Source organism: Myiozetetes cayanensis, unplaced genomic scaffold (genome assembly GCF_022539395.1).
Source record: "Myiozetetes cayanensis isolate MyiCay16 unplaced genomic scaffold, myiCay2020 scf14, whole genome shotgun sequence".
In the NCBI taxonomy this organism is placed as follows: domain Eukaryota; kingdom Metazoa; phylum Chordata; class Aves; order Passeriformes; family Tyrannidae; genus Myiozetetes; species Myiozetetes cayanensis.
In genome coordinates, this window is record NW_026087048.1 from 8,641,838 (window position 1) to 8,667,265 (window position 25,428).

The 25,428-nt window shown below is 39.8% G+C and overlaps 1 protein-coding gene across 5 annotated transcripts; it reads right to left on the bottom strand.

Annotated features, from left to right (window-relative positions):
• Positions 1-2: 2 nt before the first annotated feature.
• Positions 3-25,164, bottom strand: LOC126636784 (tropomodulin-3-like). Of its 5 annotated transcripts, none has more exons than XR_007628131.1 (10): positions 18,610-24,665; positions 17,107-17,263; positions 9,654-9,776; positions 8,987-9,076; positions 8,333-8,463; positions 7,324-7,431; positions 5,738-5,881; positions 5,238-5,382; positions 3,970-4,110; positions 3-3,040 (listed from the first exon to the last, which is right to left on the bottom strand). XR_007628131.1 is itself a non-coding variant. In XM_050309421.1 (10 exons), exons 2-10 carry the CDS (start codon positions 18,733-18,735, stop codon positions 3,009-3,011), a joined length of 1,056 nt encoding a protein of 351 aa, XP_050165378.1. In that variant the 5' UTR covers positions 18,736-18,797; positions 25,105-25,164; the 3' UTR covers positions 3-3,008. The 5 variants fall into 5 exon arrangements, 4 of the variants coding, with proteins under 4 accessions (XP_050165378.1, XP_050165381.1, XP_050165380.1 ...); XM_050309421.1 differs by lacking the exon at positions 3,970-4,110 and adding an exon at positions 25,105-25,164 and having other exon boundaries at positions 18,610-18,797; XM_050309424.1 differs by lacking the exon at positions 3,970-4,110 and having other exon boundaries at positions 18,610-18,797; positions 20,138-24,661.
• Between the last annotated feature and the right edge of the window lie 264 nt (positions 25,165-25,428).

The window sequence follows — 25,428 nt, forward strand, 5'->3', positions numbered from 1 at the left end:
ACTTTAATCATCCAAAACGTTTACTGGTTTACAGTCTGACAGCATATAGTGCTGATAGGCTAAAACACTCAATGCATGTTTCCTCAATGGAAATTTAAATTGAACACTTGCTTGGTTGTAGCTTACAAACACAGGATTACTCAAGCTGTAGAGAGAATGAGCCTATTTCTTTAACATACAACAGTAAATAGATAATTGCTTTGAAATATAGGCTATGTTTCTATGCTTAGCTGGGAACCAACAGAATCAATATATGCAATCATTTGACCTGTCCATTAAGGCTAAAAACAATCCATATGAAAAAAATATCATCTCTTAGAAAAAAAGACCTTGTGTTTCTGGTGAGTGGATATCAAAGTAATACCACTCTTTCACTCAGAATCAATGGAGTCATCCACAGGATCTCACCACCCCTGACAGCACTGCATCAGCGTCCACTTGGTTTGCTGAGACCATGGAGGATTCCTGGCTACAGACTGAATTCCTTCATTTATTCCAAACAGGATACACATCGTAGGCACAATTGTTGTTAATCGTTCCACGCACCATGCCAAAGGTCTTGCGGCATCTTGGACAGCCAAACCCTTCTGGCTGATTGCAACAACAAAACAGTTTTCTATTGCCCAGTCTGTCAGATTCCTGTCCTGAAAGTGCTGACAAAGTCAAATTCTTACCTGCTGTCTACAGAGCTAAACCAAGTATTAAGGTCCACTACTATCATTGGTGACAGGACACCTGAGAGCTGCAGCTTAAAAGCCCCTGCCTTTGATTAGGATGTAAATAATTAAACAGCTAAATTTGATTTAAAAAAATAAGGAAGGGATTTGGGTTATCATTTCCATAATCCAGCCTTTCAATTTTCTCCTTAATTTTCAAGTAGGAGATAACTGTCTAATCTTGTTAGATAATGATAAAATAAGTCATCATAGAATCACAGTACGTGAACAGATCCTGTGAATATGGCAGCCCTTCAACAAATGAAGGAAGACATTAGAGCCTGTTTTTTGACACAAAATTACTATGGTGCCTAGCAAATAAAAAGTAAAGTACAGCTTTAGGCAACTCAGCACATGACATGCTTTGGCCATCTTTATACAGCACTGTCTGTAAAAAAGAGACACTTAAATGTGATTTATGCATACTGTATAGGAACTTAAATTTTAAAATCTATTAAGTTCTTGGAAATTTACAAAAGCTAAAACCAAAAGAAGCCCTTTTGTTACTCATCAGATCACTCCTAGTTGTTTCAAGGTTATAGTAAGTATAGTCTTTGGTTTTAACAGAATTGATTCAAAGTTGTTTTTCAGAGCACATATTTATTTGTAATTCTAATAAAAGGCTGATTTTGAAATAGGGAAAAAAAAAGTTCTTCCACAAGTATAAACCAGTTATATACATCCCCACTGAAGGCACTATAGTTTAATATTCTCTGTACAGTTGCAGTAAAATTTGAAGTCACCTCTGGAATAAAGTCTGTCTTTAAAGATCCAAAACAAGATTTGCAGCAAATTGTGGGCACAGTGTCAGAGACTTGCTCTGTTAAGTTTTTATGGTATATACAACCTGTTGCAAACACCTCAGTCCCCTCCATGTAAACATGTTTTCTATACATAAAAGCTCACCACATTAAGACCTTTGAATGGAAAGAGCTGTCAGTTGAATTCTCTGTTGCTACAAATATAGCCAAGCAGTCCTTTAGAACATTTTTGTGACCTCAAAGCAAACTAGTACAGGACAGTCCATGCAGACCTACACCAAAAAGCCTCTAGATTTTTATATTGTTTCAAAGAAGTGTATTGTGATTATGTGCAGAAGTTGAAGTGATTCTTGTTGCCTTATTAATTTGCTTAAACAACTTTAAATACTTTAATAATTACTACACCATACAGATCTGACACTGCATATTGATTGATTTTCGCATGTCTTAGGTAGTGTTTCAATGCTGAGACATAAGTAAAATAGAAAAATCCTTTCTCAACAGTGTTACTTCAGTATTAAAAATGATAGATTTATATGAAGTACAAATAGCTTAATACAACAGCTTGAAATAAAGGATTTTTCATTTGCCAGCAATTTAGGTCAGTGGTTTTACACTTAAGGCTGCTTTTCCTGTACAATTATGCAGAATTTAAAATATGCATGTCCACTACTTCTAGAGAAATTGATACTTGTGAACGTAGATAAGGATTTTTAAACAAATAATATAAACTAATGTCGATGAACACATGAAATCAGTCTAAAAATATATATCCAGTTCAGATACAGAGCAAGACACTTTTGAAAAAGACTTAAAAGGATTTAGGTATAATAACAAAACTGTCATTTTGCAAGGCTCCTCTTTTTTTTTTTTTGGCAAGTCTTTTGTATGAGTCCCTCTAATCTCCTGGGAGAAGTCCTTTACCAACTTATTTTTGTTTGCCTTAAAGGGATGTCTTTAAACTTACTCACAGTATCAAGAACTAATGAAAAATAAACCAGTAGAATTACAAATAACATTGCTGTGAAAGATTTCTCTTCAGTGCATATGAACAAAGCTGAACAGCTCTACACAATGAGTCCAGCTGTTGGGTGAAGAATCCCTTATCACTAATGCATTGTTTTCAGGAATATACACAGCCCTCCATGAAAATAAGCGCCCCCGGATTTTCTAAAAAACATTTCAATTGGGTCATTATCTTCCCAATGACCTTAAATGTCCCATTCTTTGACTACAGACAATTATACCATTGATTTGCAATTACATTTTAAGTAGAAAGCTCAGCCGAAGTCTTGAAATACAAAAAAGTTCTTAAAAAAAAAAAAACAGTCAAAAACCAAGGTACAGAGACTGGTGCAGTTACTGTGTCTCCATGAAAAACGTGATGCATACCAGCACATTATATAGCTTTGCTTTAAAAGGAATGGGGTTTCCAGTCTTTTCCCTTCTAAGCCAAGTCAATGTAGTCCAAGATTGCCAAAGCCCACGGTGCTGACCGTGCTGACTCCACCGAGTTTTGACAGCAGGATTGCTAATTGTCTCCTTCAACCCTTCTCTTGCGAACTGCAACAAGACAGACAAAAAAAACGTTTTGCTATTTTACCATTGTAACTATTTTCTGTATTTCTACTACACGAACCTTTACTTTGCCACCTGAGGTTTCACACAGTACAACTTAAGGTAATGAACACTCGATGTAATCCATCATTTTAAGCTTATGCTTTGGCAGTGCTTATTGCCTTATTCACAAAACAGTTGCAAATACTTGCAAGGAAAGACTTGTGGGAAACATTAATCATCTTATGTCTGGTAAGCAGATTGAGTCAGTATTCTTTTTTTTCATTGCAGTTTTCTAGTGCTAAATTAGGTTTATGTGGCTTCAAAGGAAACAATACAAGAGTTTCACAGGATATCTAACACAATTTATACACACACAGAAGGTATTACATTCAATAGCCTAAAACATTCTATATATTAACAAAAACATTCAATTGTTAGAAAATGCAAGAGCAACAAAAAATTGTGAATAAAATCACTAAAAGCTCACATGCTATTTAGACTTGAGAATACACAAGATTGACTGAATGACTGGAGTTTTCCTCAATGTTTATATTATTTTTGCTATTTTCTTTTCACCCTATCAAATGATGTTTTCCTTTTCTGTGCAGACATAGACAAGGCTACAGGTCTTAGAAATTATATAGGGCATCTCCATTTTATTTTAAAAAGTCTAGCAAGCACCCCTATATACAAAGAAAGCGATTCTATTCTCAAAGCCACTCACTGGAAAGTAAGGTGACAGAAGTTATTCACATCTGCTTTCATCAAATGGCAAGAACAGAGGAAAGAATTTCCAACCTTAGACTTCTCCAATCATGCAGTTAAAAGCAACAGATACAGTTTCAGACAAAAAGCAGGCAAGTGGTACAACACAGTGTAAGCAAGAGAGAAAGAAGATGTAGATGCAGACTATCTTTTTGGAAGGAACGTACAAAGACAGAGATGAGAGACTTGGAGCATCTCAGTTTCAGTGCCGAATACCCAGCTGGGTATTCAGAGTGACCTGTCTCTGTAGCGTCACGGCTGGAGAGGTGAAAAGGTATTCCCAGAAACTTTTACTCACATACTCCAGACTAAGAAAGCAAAGAAAAAAAGGCAAGATATCAATAGAAAAATAGATTTACAACAGTCAAGTACTAACTAGAGAACTAGTGAGAAGAGAAACCTTAGAAAGTAAAGAGACACCTGAAGCATTATGACAAAAAAATAACTGGTTTAGAATCTGTTTTGAGAAACAATTATAGAGTGTCCAAGTGCCTTTCTTCTCTCTCTGTGCTCTATTCTAGTTACTCCTCCTCCATATCTTTCAGAGCTGTTCTCCTCCACTTTAACCTTTACTCAGAGGGGAAGCAGATCTTTAAACCAAAGTCCGATTTCCTGTGTCATTCCCTCTAATATATTCCTGAACTAGTGCTACTACTACTAAACTGCCTGGCCCATTTTCATGCTGATGAGACATATAATCTTTACCACAAACCATCTAAAGACAGAAGATTTAATTAAATAGAGTTTTAAAATGCAAGTCTATTTAAACAGATGGACCACATTATCTTATAGTTGAGTGCTTCAAGTATTTGACATTACACAAACAATTTCCATTCATGTGCTATATTATTAAATGATTTTCTGCGGATCCCTTTAGTTAGGATTCTAACAGATGAGCTCCAACAAAACTGACTGCAGCAAATAAAGATGCCACTGCTACCAGCTGGAGAGGCAGGGATGGTGCTTGTGCCTGACCAGAAGAGATGACCCAGTCCCACCCTCTGCACGTGACAGGATGTTTAGTTTCATTGCTTAAGCACTCCAGATGAGACTGGGTGTACTGGCATTCAACAGGGCATGCTACACTGTTCATTCCCAGTACTGCTTTTAAAGAAGCAGTGAATCTCATCTGAATAAAACTCAACAATCAAAACTATTATTTTTGCTCCTTTTGCCACAACTCACATGGAATTTGAATGTTCTTGTTCTAGACTATGTTAAAAATCCTCAACTCCTACACCTGAACACTCTGCAACAAAATAGAGAACATCAAGCAGCAAAAAGAACAGGAGTTCAGCACAGGAGAAACCTGAAACTGATGTAACATTGTGCTATCCTGGTTTTGTCAAGGGAGAAGCAGAATAACCAGACACCTCTATAGCCTGTGCCAATACACACATTCAGTTAATAGTCAGTCTGTACTGACAGGTCTTACCTAAATCATTATTTTTTGTGATAGCTGCAGCTGCTCTGGCTCGAGGTCCCTGTTGTGTGAAATGGTATCCAAATTTGAGGATCTTGGTGTTTTCTTCAAGCATTTTGGCAATTTCTACTTCTGCAAGTGTGCCCAGCTGCTGCCTCTGTTAAAATAAAAGGTCCACAAAGACAACAGAGCTTATGTGTGTTCACCCTAAAAGAGATCAGAATACTTTAACCCAATCAGCCAATAAACACTCAGTTTCATTATGATTAATCAAATAGGCAGAAGGTCACAAGATATGTTTGTGCACTTCAAAGCACCAGGAAGCACAGAAGGGACCTGGAATCAACTTCAGATGCATGCTGCCAAGAATCTTAAGGGCAGTTATTGATGGTGTTAAGATAATTAAACATAAAATACTTTGAAAAGTTTATCACAAGCTGTCTACTAAAAATATTCAGTCAACTAGGACTGGTTGGTTTTAGCTATGATATCACCATCACCACCTCACTTACCTGATTATCAATTTTGATCTCTGTCAACGTTTCATTGTCTTTCAGTGCATCAACCAATGCCAGAATTCCAGCTCCAGTGATGAAGTTTGATTCTATGTTTAAACTTTTTAATTTTGTGTTTACTCTCAGCATATCTGCAAGAGCCTTTGAATGTAAGAAAGCATCATTAAACTTATGAATTTTTCTGCAGTACGTCACAGGACATAGAAATCATCATTTCCATAGGAGCAACAAGTTCACCAGTACATGGTGTAACTTTGCAAGCTTTCACTTGAGACTGAACTGAATCTTCAACCAGGCATTATCTACATTCCCTTTTTAAATAGTACTGAGTCAAGAAAAGGCCTGTCTTTCTCTTGTTACAAACTAAAAAGCTACACAGAATACAAATTGTCTGAAATTAGCATATTGGACCAATTCCATTTTGTAAGCCCTCGCAGCCTACAATGAGTAATGCAAGCTGCTAAGTGAAGGCCAAAGAAAGGGCGTTAGTCAGCTGAGAGAATTGGATATGGTTAATTTGTAAACAGGAGATCTGACTTTCAGAATGCTTGTGCCTACAGATTTGGTAGGAAGAGGTAAAATTCAAAGCTCTAAGCACAATACCAGCATGTGGTTAAAAGCACTTTTATGGAAATATGCCTGATCCTCCTCCTGAGAAAGGAAGAAAACAAGAATAGCTGACTGCTGAGCTTCACTGTCATAAAAATCATACCCTGTACATTTTTTTCTATCAAGTCACAATGCAAAGAAACCCAACAAAAACCACACCCAAGAAAAGAAGCCTTTACAGATTTTTATTACATTCCGTTTCACTCCTGCTGAAAAGCAACTTTTTAATTGACCCAAACCCAAAGCTTCTCAAATGTTCATTTGTTTACTTAATTTAGTCTTTCAAACTAGTTTCCTTTTTATTTTGAAATGAAAACAAATGCAAAGGATTGTTCTGTCAAAACAATAAGTTTTGTTTTCTTACCTCTTTCTTTGCAAATAAATAAGGCACTGCTTTTGATTCAACATAGAAAAAAACCAAGATCTGATGATAAATTAGTTTCAACTGTATCAAACTAGATACCTTAACTAATATTATGCTTTGTATACAAATGCTTTAAGCAAATCTTTGGTAGCAGGGAGATCACAGAAACAGGTGTTTTACAATTTTCTTCAACTAAAACTCTAGTTCACTGAAAAATATTTTGAGCTTTTTCAGTTCTCTAATGTGCTTCTTGTAAATTAATTTTGAATATACTATTGGCTACTGGAATGAACATCAGGAACTAAACAAGTAGGAAAGAAAAAAAAACAGGAAAGAGATTAGCAAAGTGAAAAATCAGGGGGAAGGGACTGGAAAAAAGGATTCTCTCTCATCTCACACGTGATAAATTGCTGCATATTAGTCTGCTAAGTAATCATTTACCAACTTTGATACAACAAAGTTTGTTAAAGAAAACATACTTTACAGTGTAACAGAACGTAATCATTTTCATCCCTAATCATTTACACTGGATTAAATTCAATCCCTTACCACTGCCTTTCCATCCTAACTTCCCTTGCACCCCACTTAAGCACATTATCAAGATACTCACAACAGCAACAGGATCATTGCTTCGGGTGGCTGCCAGGCTAAAATTCTTCACATGTGTGTTGGTTTCTAAGGCTTTTGCAAATTCTTTCAGCGTTGGAATTGGTATGTTCTTGAATTAAAAATAGCATTTCACTCTCTTGAGATATGTAAGTTCCCCCCCCAACCCAGCTTCTTCCATTATCTTATTCTCTTTACAGCAAAATGTCCTATAATATTAACTACCACAGTCTCACAGTATAGATGCAATGGCTACAAGAGTCACCACTTCTATAAAGCAATAATTTTTACAGTGTGGTATCAACCAAGCTTAAAAAGAATAATTTTAGATAATTAATTAGGGTAGAAAATTTCTCAGTTTATTATATTAGGAATTTTGTTCTGTTGCCTTTTTAGGGAGCTGTTTTAGCTAGCATTTATCTATCATACAGTATTCTTAAACCAAGTATTTTATTTTCTTCCTTTAATAAGTGAAACAAGTAGCCTTGGCTGCTGACAAGGCTGTCACTGCTGTCTGCACTGTAAGTCAGCACTGCTGTAGTTCTGTTTTCTTTCAAGCAAATATACAAAAGTTTGTCACATTTAAAACCACAACTGTTACACTCAAAAGCTGCCCTAACAGCCAACAGTTCTTTTGTGCAAGAATTAGAAGGATGTCAGGTACAAATATAACTTTGTTTGCAATTACAGTAACTGAGAGCACATTGCTCCATCAAGGACAAAGGATTCAAAAAAGTAGTTCACAACAGTGAACTGCTGCCAACTTGGCAGCAACAGAAATCTGGGCTGGCAGTAAGAAGGTCTAAGACTTTTTAAGCACACATTTGGCAAAAGAATCCAAGATGGCTTATCGGTTTAGCTCCAGGTTTCTGAGCTTATACACACTGCAACATTTAGCAAAAAGGCTGCTGGACTTAAAATAAGCCTCTCATGGTCTCTTAGAGAGTTTTGCAGCTTTAAGTTTCTTCTACAGAGAAAAAGCAGTATATTTAATGCAGGCTTCAGGTAATTACCTTAATGTTATTTAGATTAACTTCAACAAGACGAGAATCATTATCTTTGATCCTTTGCAGTGTCTCCTCCACATTTGTAGGATTTGGTGGTTCATCAAAAACAGGCAACATTTTTTCACCTTTTACTATATCTGAAAAGTAAGGCATTTAAATTAATCAAACAGGTTGCATACATTCATTGTTAATAAATGATACATATACTAAATATTTATTGTATTTAAAGATAATTTAATCAGTCTTTACATCTCTCCCCCACCCAAAAAGCACACAGTCCTCTCCTGAAATATTTTCAAAAAGTTCAATCCTTTTCCAAAGGTCTTTACAGTCTTTCTGCTTTTATTGCACATCAGCTTTTTTCAGAAAGCACACGGAAGTTGAATTACAAACACAAATATAAAACTTAAAAATCAACACACACAATGCATGTTTATGCCTACTTTTGTCATCAAAAAGTGACTTAACTTTGGAAGACATTTTAGTGTACATATATTGTAATTCCAGAACTCAATTAGCAAATGTTATAGACATACACATTTCCACAGTAAGACTAAAGAGTCTAAAAGAATGTTGGTGCAACAGAAAATAGTTAATGCAATAGTAACTGTGTGCAGTGCAAAGAATTAACTTCTCCAGCACTTGCATACAAACACTTACTTGAGAAGCTGTCTTTGTCAATCCCATTACTGCTTCCTACTACATCACAGAACTGATTGTTTGTTATCAAGTTGGACATCCCCAGTATAGCTGTAAAAGGAAACAGAGAAACAGCAAAAAAGCATTTTTATTGTTCCTGACTAATTCAGCTCAGATGAAGGTTCCTTTAAATAACAAAAACTGATGTCTGTACAACATCCAGTTAACAGTACAAGAAGCCGTTCAATACCTAAATAATTTTTAAAAGTAGAAAAAAATTAATTATAAACTTTTTAGTTGGCTTTCATATCTTAGAAAAATTTGAGCTCACCAGGTTCCAGCTTCAAAGTTAAAAGTGTCATTCAGTCACAAAATGAAGCTTTAGGAACACAGGCACATAACAACACATCCTCATCCACAAGAAAAAGCAGACACCTACACAACAAAAACCAGGAAGTCTCAGGTTTTGAGTTTGAAAATCAGGTACCTTTTGCAGGCCAAAATAATTTACCTTCCTAAAAATTATCACAAATCAACAAAGTTGAAACGCTACAAGGAAGCTGATGTATAACATGATGTAGTTTCTATCACAACTACAACTTCCTGAGGTCAGATAAATACCATGTTAATTATAGATCTTTCTTGTCTAAAGATGCACCAGCCCATTCATATTTAAAAAAAAACTAACCTGCAAGGTCACCTAATTCTGTGTCTGTGGCACTGGTCAAGGCTTCCTCCAGTTCTGGATCAAGAGAGAATTTTTCTTCTGCAAAAGACTGTACAGGCTTTTGTTTGGGGATAAATATTTTCCCTGGAGTAAACAAAATGAAAAGTCTGATGTTACTTTGTGTTATGTAGTTACTTATTTTTAAATTGTTCTGTACACAAAGAATACATGTTATATTTAGTAAATCCTGAGAAGAGCACCACAGACAACAAAAAGGAATGAGGTTTCTTCTGTTGTTGCAAGTCACAGATGAGGAAAGAGGATAAAAAGAATACATTTTCAGGAGTCTGTATCATGACTTCAACCTTACTTGTTTCTCCTAAGGTTTCAAAAGTAACATATAAGCCTCCATTATACATTTTAAACAGTCTAGAAAAAGTGTCTAAAAAGATTTAGTATCCCTAGAGAACAGTGATCAGTATCCTCTCAAAGGAGGAGGGACCCAGGCAGAACTTTAATCTGAATGAGAGAAAATATCAAAGAATTATCAGAAATCACAGACCTGCATATTCAGTGCAGTTTTTACAGCATACATGATAACTTCTAATGTCAGATGTGAACTCAGTTCTGAAGTAATGCTTGAGAAAACCATGGTTTGTGAACAGCACAAAACAAGATAACAGATTTCTCTGGCAATGACACTGTTTCCTGAAATGATACTTAGAAAGGTCATGGAAGATTCAATGGTAAAAAAGCAATAGCAATACCACCAACTTTTTAGTTATTACAGGAAGTAATGAGAAAAGTTATTTTAGAAGACATGCATTATAAGTAGAGGTTTGTGTAGTTACCATAATTCCTGCATACATCTTCAGCTGAAAAGTTAGGGTAGGAAATCTGAATACAAGCAAGATATTCCAACAGTTCAGCTGTGAATGGTTTAGAAATGGCCTTTCAGAACACAGAAATCTACCACTGGGTAGGAGCCCTGGAGAGGTAAGGGGTGCTTAGGTTCTGGACAAGTTAACATGGTAAGTAAAAGCTCTGGTACTGATACATTTGATAGAAGTAATCCACAACTGCAAATCAAATCTTAACAATTATTAAAGTTTTTCAGACTTTCCAAGCTGCCTGAGCTATCAGCAGAAAGAGTTATGGGAAAGGGGTTCCAACTGCCTTTTGTTATTTCCTGGGGTAGGAAGTGGTACCGATGGTCTTCCTATGAAGTCTCAGTTCCAATTCAGGAACCCAAACCCACCCTCTTCCATATCCATAGTTATAAATACTTCCACACAGCATTCACCCTAGTTCATCCCAATTACATGATTACATGCACCACCATCAGGCCTCCTGGGCAGAAGGTAGAGCCTAAGATTTTTTCCCTGGTGCTGCTCACAAGTTGATCTTGTTACATGCTTGGGCTAAGACTAAGTTTAGTGTTTTGGAATCCCTCCCAGTGACACAAAGCTTTACAGGGATGTTTCAGTTTTATTTAGGGGAAATGAAGTGGGATTTTGGTTTCACCACTGGTGGGGAACAATGCCTGAAACCAGGTCCTGTGTCCCACAGCAGACACAGGCATCACAAAACACATCCACCTCTTCTCTCTCTCTCTCTCTCTCCGAGTTCCCATCCTAGAGTACAGTAGTTGTGGTTCGTTTTCTTTTTAAAGGAAGTTAATGCATTGCCTCTAGTACAGATTACAGAGACGTACATCAGGTTTTTCTCTGACAACACAGTCTGATGATCAAGGTCTGTTGCTAGCAACACGGTATTTTTGTTCCTGGGTTGCTATCTCTTTGGAAACTTGTGTAAATGGTCATTATCCATATTTAGAAGAAGAAAATAAACCTCCTTATGTAACTGTAATGACTCCAAACAGTAGCTGAATGCAGCTGACATGTATTACCACCCATATCTCAGCTTTGATGGACAGTGCAAAAGAAACTGTTTGTGGTGATTCAGGATTAAAAGAAAACTTTCATAAAGTAAAGGCTTAAGTAGTAGATGTTGCAGGTTATTTTAATATAATTGATACAGTATGTTTCTACCATTTTATTTTACCAGCATCACCTACTGAGGAGAAAACAACTTTCAACTTAAATTGTAATTTTCAGAAGACATACAAGAATGTTTGACAAGGTTTTCATTAACTCATGAAACAGCCATTCTCTCTGCAGCATCACTGCAGCAGGCAGAGAGCAGAAGAGGGAAATCAATTTCAATTAAAAGCAACTTTGCAAAAATGTATTTCAACTTAGATCAGCTTTCTATCTGCTTCATCACCCAGTACTCACAAAAAAAGAGCTACTTTCCCTGATGCTGCTTTTAAGTAATTCTTAAATTCATAGGTTAGGAATGTCTGGTTCTAAACATTTGTTTTCTAAGAGTAAGACTAATTTTATACATATATGCCTGACTCTTAAGAAAACCTAAAGAGAGTAAGAAGTATATTTAGTTTTTAATAAAGCAAAAATGTTAAAAGCCACTGCCCTCCAGAAATGTTCACTGCAGCCAACTCCAGTCATATGAACTGAGTCAGGAGCAGTTTTTGTTATAAAACAGGTCACACCCTTGTGTACATAATCTCTCATTCATTGGCTTCATGTCATCCTAGCCCAGAATTGAGAGGTTTACAATGCACACACAAAAGCAGGTCCTTCCCCACTCCCCACTTCTAGTAATGAACTTATTTCAAAAGGGGTAAGACCTCTGTGTCTCTGGGGACAATGATCTAACTCAAGGCCTGCTGCCAAGATAGTTTGGCAATTCCCTTCCTCTCTCACTAATGCAAGCTTTAAATAAAAAAACCAGAAACCACTACACATCTGTGCAGCCTAAGAGATGTACAGCTTTCCTGGCCCTCAAGTGGAACATTTCCAAGTAGCAGGGATTTGATTCCATGAAGGAACAGGACATCCTCCTTCTCAGCCAACGAGGATATTGCGAGGATTAAGCAACACAACACGAAGAGGCAAATGTTCACATCATTTTGGTAATAATTATATATTCAGGTCTCCCATGCCTTTTAAGCTAAAATGTTAGATGATGCACATCCCAGGATTAAGTCACAGGCCTTCTTTGCTACAGAATGAACTTGCAGTTCCAAGTTCCACACAATTGTATTGCTCAAAAGGCAGGAACACTGGATGTTGTTTGTTGAAGTGCCCTGGACATTTCATACACAGACTCACAGTATCCCAGGTGGGGCTCAACATGTTGCAGAAATCAGGGCTGTTCAGTGGGGCCACCACTGCATATTGCTGATACTATTCTCACACATCCCACAGTCCTACCCCCATTCCAGCAGGCAGCAAGCAGCCAGAATTTACACAGCAGAAGAAAGTCTAAAATCCTCTTTTGCAGTACTCCATTTGTGGAAATGAATCAAGTGTTACCTCAGGACAGCTGAATACAAGTTTTTCTCATCAGTGGCTTCACAAAGAAAAGTAAGTAACATCTGATATATTCCTTACATCTTATGTTCCTTAAAGTCTCCTCAGTTCAGAGGAGACTTCATAATCCACACTTCATCAATCTCCAGTTCTTACTATGTGAGAGACTTAAGTTCATCAATTCACTTGTAAACACAATTTAATACTAATTTTTTTTAAATTCAACTTACAAGTAACTTCCTCAGTGTCTTACTGCAGAAACAGAACTGTTACTTGTTATCTGACTGCAAACCACAGAGCAGTGAGTGAGAAAACTGTTTTACATTAAGGCTGGAGTATCACTCTTGTATGGAGAATGTCAATCCCACAAGCTGCTTCTGCAAAGCTCCTACAGGATATTAGCTTCACTTCACAACATGTAACACACTTCTTTAAAGACCAGGGATTCAATGGCAAGCAGAGAACACAGCATCCCAAATCCTGCTGCAACAGAAGGCAGTGGTGATCCAGAGCAACAACTGAGCAGGGTGGTAACGAAAGAGCTCTAGCCAGGGGGCTGCAGTTTGAGCCTAACAACACTTCCCTGGTGATACAGACAAATCCAAACAAAACCAAACAACAAACAAACAAAACCCTCAAACTTCAACAAGCCCCAAGCATTAAAGCAGAATCAGAGAATCACAGAATCAGCTACATAGGAAAAAACCTCTGAGATCATGGAGTTCTGCAAATTTACCCAGAACAAATACTCTGGCAGGAAAGAAAAGGGAAAGTTGGAAGAATAGGCTACAATTAGGAAAGTGCAAAGGCTAGAAATGCAAAGCTTAGTTTACATAATACTTTGCTAATGCCTTCCACAATACAGCACAAAGTACATTACTAATCTTAGATATGTTTTTCTCTCAGGTGCAATAATTCCGTTTTTTTGCTGCTCCCAGAGAAGTGGGGAGCATTGGTGAAACACACTTGAGGGCAACAGTCTCCAGCACTAAAGCCTTTACTGTATGCATGAGAGATCCTTCTGCTTGCAGTGTGCCTTGTAAAATCTTTATGACATACTTCCATGCACAGATTAAGACAAAGCTGGTTTTGTTGCAATTATTACCACACTGCTCTCATGAATCTGTTGAACAATGTTTTACTGTACAGTTCAACACTTAATTGAAACAGAATGTGACTTAAATCATTAAACCATGTTTAAAAACAAAGTAAGTTTTTACTGATGCCTTTAGAAACAAAATCAGGCACTGGAAAAATGGAATAGGATATAATTTAGGGATTGTTAAACTTTACATTACTTTAGCACTGTTCATCTCACTATAGCAGGACACTTTACATTATTTCAGATCTTCCACATTTCATAGCACAAAATAAAAGAGAGGTTCCAAAGACTTGGAAGAAATCACATCCTCTATCACTGAAAGAGATGCAATAGTGTTTTACAACATGCTCCCCCAAAATGAGGTACTTGAGACACCTGGAAGAGAGGATTTTCATTTACACTGTAGTAGGAAAACAAGGTAACCAGGATCAGCAGCAAGCCAGGGTGGCTAAATTTAACTCAGGATAAGCTTCTTTGATAAATCTGCAGGTCAAATCACCATGCAGAACATCAGTTCTACTAAAATAGAATAGGGAGAGAGAAGGATAGATTTGACCCCTCTTACTCCATGAAATGAATAATTAGGCCAAGTTAGAGCAACAAGACCAGCCAGGCACACAGAAATGTTTTAGCAAATCCTGATCCAAAAAATGGCACCAAGAAAATAGCTGCAGTTCAAATCCATCTCTGTCCTCCCAAAACCTCTGGAACTGAAGGTTGCATTTGTCAGTTTTCTCCTGAATTAACAAGAGAATCAGGTGAGATTTTCATCTACCCCTATTCTACAATGTTTTTAGCATTTCTCCGTAATTCTCTTCTAGCCAAAGAGAAAAATTATTATCCAGCCTAGTTGTTTGTTATTTTTTCTTTTAGTATTAAAGAAAAGCACATTAGGATACAAGCTCCCTCTAGACAAAAAACATCCTACACATCCGTTAAGTTTTACCTCATGCCCTTTCCAAATTCTGTATCTAGATAAATACAATGATTCCTTGATTGAAAAGATTAAGTTACACAGATTTGCCATTTTTATGCAAAATCAATACAAACGTGGCAGCAAGTCAAAGCTGAACCATAATATTTCCATGACGGGAAAAGAAAAGATTATCCCTCACCTACTACAAAATGAGCTTGGCCTTCTTGCCTCCTGCCCATTTAACAGAGCATGAATTTCCACACTAAACATTTGTTTCCACATTTTTAGTTTTAATGAAAGTAAGCTCCATTCAATTTTTCATATTATTTTCTCTTCTTCTATGGCATTAAAATAAATGGTGGAAAAAGTTATTAAACATCAACTCTCTTTTTTTCCAAGAGATACAGGAAACTTTACTAACTAAACTGGTATGACTCATTGCAACATGCAGACACTCTGCAGTTTAGTAATACTTTATTACAAAAAGGAAATGACATTTGATCTTTCTTAACCAAGATCTACGTTACAGCTGGTCCTTTCTGTTTTTCTACTCGATTCTCACAGATTTTATCTACCCAAACAAATACTTGTGCTGTGTGCATTTAAGTTGACTTCAGAGAACCACCCACCTGAACCATAAGGCACCATACCTGCTGCTGTGGGCACCTTCTGCACCCAGTACATTGCATTATCCTTATCTCAGCTACCCTTACAGATCCTGCCAGCAGAGGAGTGTCACACTTATCTCCTCAATACAAGTGGTGTTGAACTTCAAACTAAGGTAAACCACAGTGTATGGAGGAAGTAGTACATCATACACAGAGTGCAGCATATTGTAAAGTCATAATCTCTCTGTTACTTCAAGGAAAAAGTAGAAAGACACCAGCATTGTCAAGTAAAGCTACCTGTCACAGGCAGAGAAAATGCAAATATGCCCAAGAAAATTTTCACCAAGTATACACCACTATCATATAGACAAACTCAGAAGATGAATGAAGACTCAAATCTGAAATAAGCAATGATTCACACCAGAGAATTAAGTTGAATTAAAGGGTTTCAAACCCTTAAGAAAAGAGGAGCCAAGTTCATCTTGGGTAGCTGGAATACAACTCAGCAAACAATTTGCTGAAGTCTCAGTGCAGCAGATCTGCCCCTGCTGCTGGGGAAGGTTCAGACAAGCCTGGATTCACAAGCACTCAAACACTGTGGTGACAGCTAAAGGCCTCCTCCCATGCATATGTACCCAGCACAGCTCTGGGAGTTTCTGTCCTTACCAATACTGCTTTGTAAGGCACAATGGATTTGGGAACTCTTGTTTTATGGGAAAAATATGAAGTTATTCTTACAATATTTAAGATGCACATCATTTTTTAACTTTCTCTGGAAAAGGCAAATGCTCCCATCAAGTCAATGAGAATATCAGATCCAAAGCAAAAATTTCAAATAATAACATGTCCATGGTTTTTAAACCACAAACCACAGCCAGATTTCAAAACTTGTGATGTTAACTACGTAATTACTTAGTACTAACTATGCAATCTTATTAAACCCTTCAGGAAGGACACTAGAAAAACAACATGACTGCATACACCACTTGTCTGGCCTTCTCAGCCTACAGCATCTTTGAACATTGCTGAGTGTCTTCCACAACATCACTCAACTGCTATTTTTCTAATTCAACACAGTATTACAAAGGTTGCTGCCTGTGTTTAGCACAAGGCACAAGCCACAGGCACAATGACGACATTTGTTATTACTGACGCAAATCAGGGTTAGCTCTTACTTTGAGGTTCCCATCCTCAACAGAACTTGGCAATTTATGATAAAATCTTTGAGTCTTATTTCCTTCCTGTGCTACATACAAACAGCACACCAGCTCCAGAGGCACAAAATGCCTGAACAGGAAGCCTCCTGCCTCTGCACAGCAGCACTCGCTCAGGAACGCTGCAAGTTAAAAAGCATTAGAGCTGCCAGTGCTCCAATAAAATTTGGTTCACAGCAGTTCTGGCTGGTCCACTTCAGGGATTTCATAACCACTTGCACCAGAAAGGGTGGTGTTACCTTTCTTTTCTCTTGTAAAAGGCACATAGTCCTCCCTGTCCTTGTGCTCAAGTGCCTGCTTCTCCAAGTACGCCAGGAGCCGCTCCCGGTCGAAGGGACCCGAGGCCTTCTTTGCAGTCTGGTCCTTCTGCCGGAAGCCTGCGGGCAGCAGAGCGTTCTGCCGAACAAATGGAGCAAACAAGAACGGCTTAGAAAGTCTGGGGGAACACCTGCTTAGTTTCATTTCCCTCTTCCTTCTCCCTGTCCGCAAGGTTCAAACCTGAGACATCATCCTTTTCAGGCTTTGATCCCTTGCCAACTTCCTTTTTTGGGGCAAGGGAGGACACAAAGTAACCTGTTCTTCAGACACAGAGAATGTAATGTAAAATACAGCACACTGCCCTCTGAGTAGGACTGAAGCGATTCTTTAAGTACAACAGCTCCCAGCACTCGATTTGCTCATTACTTTGAATTTTGTTTCTAGAATGAGCACTGTTTAAATGAGTAGTAGTAAATAAAACTCAGCTATTTCCAGTTTAGACATTCAGTAAGAGCCTACTTCCTCTACCACTTACTTACGTGTTTTTAAGTCTTTAAGACAACTGACTCTACCATTGTTTGGCATCTAACATAGAGTATTGCTACTTTTGACCTAACTCAAGGTGGGGTGTTTCTTTGACATCATCAACATATTTTAACTAAAGAGAAAAAAAGAGGATATTAGTAAGGGAAGAACAGAATGTATAGGAATTCACACCGTTTTAAAACACAACCAATCCCTTTTGCTAGTTCTCCCCTGTTAAAATACCCATAAAGCCAAAGGCAATTAAAATATCAATAATACCTTGCAGTGCAACAAAATAGGTGATAATAACATTCTTAACTGATCCCTGAACATCAAGATTAAACTTAATCCTGATACTATTAAAGGAAAAACAGAGAACCACTAGGTGAAAACACAAGTCTTGGAGTCTGACATTAGCTGCAGTATCAGTAGAGGACCACTCAGCTCATTATAGCAGAAAGCTCTAATATTCCAACACCCTATGCTGACATAATCATTCAGGAGCTCAGTAATTATTTGCCTTCTCTTTACAAAGTCAGCATGAGGACAGGAATAGATACAGACTACCAGATACAGGACCAGGAATCTTCAGAAGAGGTTAGCACCCTGCCTCTCCCATCAAACTCTAACAGCAGAAGTAGTAAAAGAAAAATGGATGCAAAAGGGTCATTTACTGGAAACAGGAAAGTTAAACAGGCCTTTCTAAATAAACTTTCTTTTCAAGAACATGACAAAGAGCAATTTTTATTTATAAATAAATCCCAGAAAGCTCCTCTTGACTATCCCTTCTTCCATTCTCCTCTATTGCAGTTCCTTGCCAACAGGAAATAAACGTTATATACATGTGTAGCAGACTAGGAAAAACTCTGTCCAAAAGTATATCGTACAAAGTCTCAACTTATCTGACCTTAGTTATGGAACAAATGAAAAAAATAAAACTTCTCTTGGCTAATGCCTACCTCAGGGTCAAGATCATCCAAAACAGTTTCCAGTTGTTTCAGTTCTTCTTCCGAAAGTTTGCCAAGAATTTCATCCTCATCGAGGTCTTTGTACTTGTCCAAGTCCTTTCGAAATGGGAGCGTCATGACTTGGGCAGTAGCAAGTTGCTCAAATACTTCCAAACCCAAGTCTTAATTCTTAACCAGATCTATGAAAAAAAAGTTTTAAAAACAAAGAACCATAGTTAAGGCAAATATCCCAGCTACGAAGCATCTTCAACTTCCAAATACATCTCTGAAAGGAAAGCTTTTCATCCAGTAGTCGTATCTGTTACTCTACAGCCAAGGAGCACATGGAAGCTGTGTACACTTTGCTTCTCCTCTGACGAGAATCCCGTCCTGCCATGCCCTTTTCCATCAGTAACTAAGCCACCTCTATTTCCAGATGAAAGTCAGTACCCAGTCTTCTCAACGAGAACTCCAAGGCCATAATTCCCACAGAGTAGGGCAGGTTGTAGGGTAGGAGGGAGGACATACCAACTCTACCTAGTATTTATGAGTCCAGTTAACGCCAGTGGTTTTTATGCAGATGGTCATTTTCACTGCAGACAATGCAGCCAAAAGAAGAGTTAAGATGCTCCTCATTTATTGTTGCTGCTGCAGTTCGAGGGCAGTTAAGGAGAACTTCACTATAAACAAGCTAATTGGTTATTACTGACTCATATCCCTGCATATTACCTACAGAGGAAACAGAGGAAGTTTGCCTCTGAGTTAATTATAGAACTACCATTGAAGCAACATTCTGTTCTGTACAAGGAAAATCACAATACCCTGATGAAAAGTGTAAGAGATACAGCTCCTAAGTAGCAGCACTCCAGTCAATCCTACAAAAAGAAATTATTATTTTTTTTAATTTTAAAATAAAGAACAGACTATGTAACTGCTCTCAAAATATTACACTTGGAGGAAATAATCAGGGTCCTTCAAAAGATGTACAGTCTATATAGCACTTCTCATGGACAAGAAGAGTGCAGGGAACCTTTTTCCTAACACTCAGAATTTTTGAGCATTTGTTTTGGGAAAAAAACAGTTAATCACAGCAGTGTTGAAGCAGACAAGTTGTTTCCTCTCATTTTTGTGAAAGAAGTTACAGGATTCTCATTTTGTTCAACCAAATTCCTGCTTCAAGTTGATTGAGCACACAGACAAAAAAAGATAACTTGAATGACTCTCTGTAGGTAAGCAAGAGTGCCCATAAGGTATTTGGGGAGCAAAAGCTAAATCCATACATTCAGGCTCATTAGTCTCTTTAAACCCTTTCTTGGCTCTATAGAAATACTCAACACAGACTAGACACACAGCAAATGTTATTTCTTCTCCAGTAGCCCCATTCCAGGTCAGATGCTCACAACCACATACACAACTGCATTGCTTCAAACCTGCACTTACAGTGTACTTAAAAAACAGATCAATGTAGTTACTGGCTCTTAAGTAAAATAAAAAGAAGGACTGCATATACATACACACTATACCATGGAATTCTGCTTACAGGATTCCTTCTCCTCAGTTGTTTACACCAAGAAAGGTCTCCCGGGCTGCCACAGTTACATTTTAATTCAGAGACACTAAACAGACATGAGCACATAAAGCTTCATCCCCACTGTTCAATCAAGTAAGTGTACCTGTAAAGTAAATCTGGTTTTAACAATTGCCATTGCAAGAATGGTAAATTTTCAGTCCCTAACAACATCTACATCTGAATGAGGAATATATTTACAGATACTTTCAGCATGTCTTCTTTAAAAAAATATTGCAGATATAAATACTAGACCATGCTTGTAAACTACAGCTGACATCGATGGAACACAATTCCAAAGCTGAACTACCAGTTTAGGCAGAGTTCTCCTGAACATAACAGAAACCAGGAGGAATTCCCAATTTCATGGTAAATTACATCAAAAGAACACCACCTGGCTTCCTCCAAACTAAACCCAATCATGCTGAAGGAGCCTGGACCTTTTGCAAAGAGGCTGCAGAGGTAGGAGCATCCGAGTTTGGTGGCTGCAGAAAATGCAGAGAGCAGCATGCCTGTGTTTTCCTAAGTTCCAAAAGTAACTAAGGAGTGTCTCTGTGGCCGAGAGAGCCACCTCCCACAGTTTTCCATAGTCTAGTGGTATTTGTTTCTCCAGGTGCACAGCAGCTGATGGACAATTAGCTGATGACAGCAGATGCCACACAATCTGCATGAGAACTTCTCATTCCTAGAGCCTTAATGTTTTGCCCTTCCTGACAGTTCAAGCCATTACACACTATCATATGAGAAAACATTTCCTGCAGCCGATTATACAGCATTGTTTGTGACCAGGCTGCACTGTCTGAGCCCTACATCAAGACTCTGCTATTTACCACATTTCTGCATGTCCATTTGCATTCAAATATTAAAAGGCGTAGTTTTAAGAGGTAATTACAAGGAGCAGAATGGTTAGCAGGCTGTAGAATAATGCTGCCCTTACTCTGACAGAGAGCAGCACTGCATAACCATACATTATCTTCACGTAGGCTGTATTTCCTCTCCATTAATTGCTGTAAAATGCTGCCATCCAGAATTAATTACCTTTTATTTACTGCACTGGTACGTTTCATATGGAAAAACTACTCATCCTTTGCAATACATTAATTAATGTTCAGGTCACAGCCCTTGGTCTCACTTGTTTCTATAATATGACCAAAGAAGCCATTTCAAATCCTCAGCTACAGCGTTCAGGCACACACACACACAAAATGAAAAATAAAGAAGCAGAACAAAAGCTCTATGTCTCTGTAGCTGAGTCTTCACTTCATCAAGAGGAAGAGAACCACATGCAGCCTGGTAAATATAAATTTATGATTTGGACATGTTTTCTAATATCTACCAAAGGTAGTAGGTTTTTTGTAATATGAAAGCACACTTAATGTGACAAACCTTTAAAACTTTATGATGGTAGCATTGATTAGTACATCTGTACTACACAGAGATAGCTTGGAATGACTTAAAGAAACATTCCCTACAAAAGAAATCACAGTATATAAAACACCAGTATATAACATGCTAAAAATCAGGTTTTAAAACACGGTGTTAGGAATTCTTACTGCATAAAAGGGCATAAAGGCCAGCTGAAGCCCTAATCTAATCAAATAAGCCCTTCATCTCACATTAAACACACTTGGTACTCTATCTGTTTTCCACCGCTCACTGCAGCAGTTCTGCATAGAGACACGAGAGAAAAACTACAAGTTTTTAGACAGTGCAGTTACTCAGCCTGTGAATATTTGTGGCACATTATATATATTTTGTGTGTGATCTTACTGCAAAATCACAGGCAAAAATGTAACCATCAATTTTGGCTTTGCAAATACTTTGCCCTTCTTTGATGAGCAAGCTAGTTTTGTTCTAAGTATCCTTCTTAGCTTTACCATGAAAACATTACATATGTTAAGAGTCCAAAGGGCTTTTTCAGATATATAAGGGGAAGTTCTTCAGCAACTTCATAGTCACATAAGAAATATTTAGGGAAATGGAAACAAAGCCATCACTTCCAGTCCATCCAATTTCAATTCTCTGTTTATTATGCAGAAGACAAATTGAAAAATTAAAAATGAAAAAACTCTGCTGGGTATCATAGAGACAAAAATCTTGTTGCTATTCCTTTACCTGAGAAATCAATTAAGAACTAAAGAAGTGAGAAAACAGCAGTAACTTTACTTAAGGCCATTTTATAATTACCTGAATCATCCCCTGAAAGACTGTCAAGCAACTTCCACACACCTCTTATCCACAAGTTAAAGTATGTTTGTTTTCTCCTCTCCTCTCTAAAAGTATACTTTTAAAAACCAAAAGATTCTAAAAATAGCAAGCTGCTAATTTTTCTTTAAAAACTCCCCACTTTGCCCCCCAATTTCTATTATATTTAAGAACACAATTTCTTGGGACCAAACAGGAGAAACTCTTTAGAAACAACCTGCCCACAGGAAACTCCAGTGTTGTTAAAGTCCACTGCAAATGGTTTCCGTGACTTGGATTTTAAAATAGAAGCAACATCACGAAAAACAAACCGAGCTGGTTTTGGCCAGCACATTCACAGAGTTCACTTTAATCTCATTTGTTCCTCCCAGGCCTCCTTCCCCCCAGCCTCTGCGTGAACCCGGCCCAGAGCAGGGGGGTCCACAGGGCTGTCAGCATTCCTGCACCACTGAGGGCCCCAGACCATCCCAGCTCCTTGGAGGAGCCTAATCTGAGCATTTCCCCAGGGAACCCCAACGATGGCAACAATTTTATTTTCCAGATTATACAGAACTGTTTATGAAGAATGTGCTGCACTTGAAAGAGCTATCTTTACTTACCAAAGCTAGGAGAAAAATTAGTAAATGTAACTATTACCATAGTCCCAGAAGGTTCCTTAGGATATTTTTCTAATGCCTCTGCTGAACAGCCCAATGCTGCTTTTCTTAGCAGAAAGCTCTCAAAAACCCATCTGAGCCTCCCAGAACTCCAGCCTGGGGTAGGGCACGGGATCCAGGTTCTCCTGCCCAGGGAACCAGCAAACAATGCCCAGCCCAAAGCCTTATGGAGCCAGCAGGTGGCAGCTCATCTTTGCCTAAGCTTTTCATCAGGGCTAAATTGTGTTTTCCAGGCACAGAAAGGAATAGCTATTCTGGGCTATTTTCCTAGAAAAGCAAGCCCGAGGCTTCATTCTGTTCAAGGAGGCAATTCACTAAGTTTTACACATGGCGAACTGGGCTTCCCCAAGTTCACATTTGTCCTCGAGGTGACCCGAGGAGCGGATGGGGAGAGACAGCTACTGCAGAGGAGCTCCACAGACCACAAAGATGCTTTCACGATGAAGGAAATCTGAACACATCTATGTTTGTGCTTCCTGGCAGCTCCTCCTCTGTATCAGAGGGCACCTGGGACCAGACAAAGCCCACTTTGGTCTTCTGTATGTTCTGTATACAACAACACTGAACTAGGACACAGCTGTCTTGCAGGCAGGGTGCTCCGAGCCATGGCTAAGCTGTCAAACTGGCATTGTCCCATAAAAGCTTACCCCTGTGTGCCTGTTTCTGAAAAGCAGTCACCCAGTGCAGGGCTAAATGAACATGCCCACCCAGTCCAGGCAGCAGCGAGGGTGACAGGGCCAGGAGCCCTGAAGCCTGTACTTGGCAAGCTGCACAGGGCACGGAAGTGGCAGCAGTTCAGCACACCCATCTCTGTGACACTTCCAGGCATGCTCATCAAACTTGCTGCAGGGCAGGTGTTATGATCCCAAATAAACACAAGGCCAGGATAAGGTAAAAATCCCAAGTACCACAGACACTGCCTGCTCCGAGAAGTTCTTCTGGCAGAAATCACCACTCCAGCTGTCTATTCCCTCTCCCAACACGCAGGGCAGCACCACGGAGTCAGGAGTTATTGACCAACCAGGATGTGGGATGTTTTGGCATCATTATTTTTCAGACAATACCTGGATGTTCATTAGAGATCTACTGCCCATGGACATTAATACACAGTATCTCCTCCTGGAGGAACTGCCTGCAGGTGTTTTAGTCAAAAAGAAACATCAGGTGCAAACTATCTGAAAGTTTATAGAAACATTCAGATATTCCTATCCATTGCAGAAAAGTGGAGAAACTTGCAAGCCTAGAACAGGACAGCAGAAGAAATTAATTTCATCCCCGTTATGTTACTCCAGGAAAACTTCTGAGTACAAGCCAGGTTCAGCTTCTCCCTTACATCATGGGCTGTACACCTGACACAGACACCAAGCTTTAGTCATGAGGACTGATTCAATACATTACAGCAAACTCAGAGCACACAGCAACCTCTCCAGAACATCGATTACTTTCAACGCAGCCTGCGCCTATCCCAGAGAGCCGGGCCGGCAGGCGCTGGGGACGGGCCCCGAGAGCTCCGTGCCCACTGCCGGGACAGGCCGAGGCCGCCGGGAGCGGCACCCCCCGCCCGGGGCCCGCGGTCGGGGCAGGGAGCGCACCCCGCCCCGGAAAGGCATCCCGCCGTCACCGAGCGCCGGGCAACCGGGGCGAAACACACGGAGCCAGCTGCGGGGGCTACGCTGACCGGACCCACAGGCGAAGCTTTCAAAGCCAAAAGTTTTCGGGTCCCACGGCAAAGTCGGGAGCCGGCTGCACAGCCACCCACCCCTCACCGGCACGCCCCCGCCCGGCCGCTCTCAGCCCCGAGCCCACCGACCACGCAGCTGCCCAAGCCCTGCCCCAGCCCGGACCTCCGAGACGCCAGCGGGGAGCCGTGTCCGCCGGGGTCCGGCCGGCCGCCCACAAAGCCCCGTCTTTCCTCCTCCCGCCGCGGGCGCGGCCCCTCCCGCCGGGCTCGCACCGCGCCGCGGCAGCGGGCGGAGGGCAGCGCTCCCCGGCACCCCGCGGCCGCCGGCACCGCCAGCACCCCCCGTCCCGTCCCGTCCCGTCCCGTCCCGTCCCGTCCCCGCGGCTCTCCCCGCTCACCCGGGCGCGGCCGCAGCAGCTCCCTCAGCCCGCCCCGCGCCTGCGCCCCGCGCACGCCGCGATCCCCAGAGCGGGCGCAGGCGCGGGCGGCGCCTCACGGAGCGGGCCCGGCCCCTCAGCCCCGGGTCCGGACCGGGAGCGGCGGGGCCGGGCGGGGTGTGCGGGGAGCAGGCTGCGCTGGGGAAAGGTGTCCCTGCCCATGGCGGGGGTGGATCGAGGTGGTCTGTAGGGTCCCTTCCAACCCGAACCGCTCCGTGCCCGTAGGTGCGTGTGGCAGCACCTCCCAGGCGGGCACAGCGTGTGTGCTGCCAGCGGGGGCAAACT

Excerpts from the sequence above, each read along its gene's own strand:
- LOC126636784 (XM_050309421.1), bottom strand. The coding sequence starts at position 18,735 with ATGACGCTCCCATTTCGAAAGGACTTGGACAAGTACAAAGACCTCGAT. Across the intron at positions 7,432-8,332 it reads TTAATCTAAATAACATTAAG|AACATACCAATTCCAACGCT; the intron begins GTAATTACCTGA and ends TTTTAATTCAAG. Across the intron at positions 5,383-5,737 it reads AGATCAAAATTGATAATCAG|AGGCAGCAGCTGGGCACACT; the intron begins GTAAGTGAGGTG and ends TTATTTTAACAG.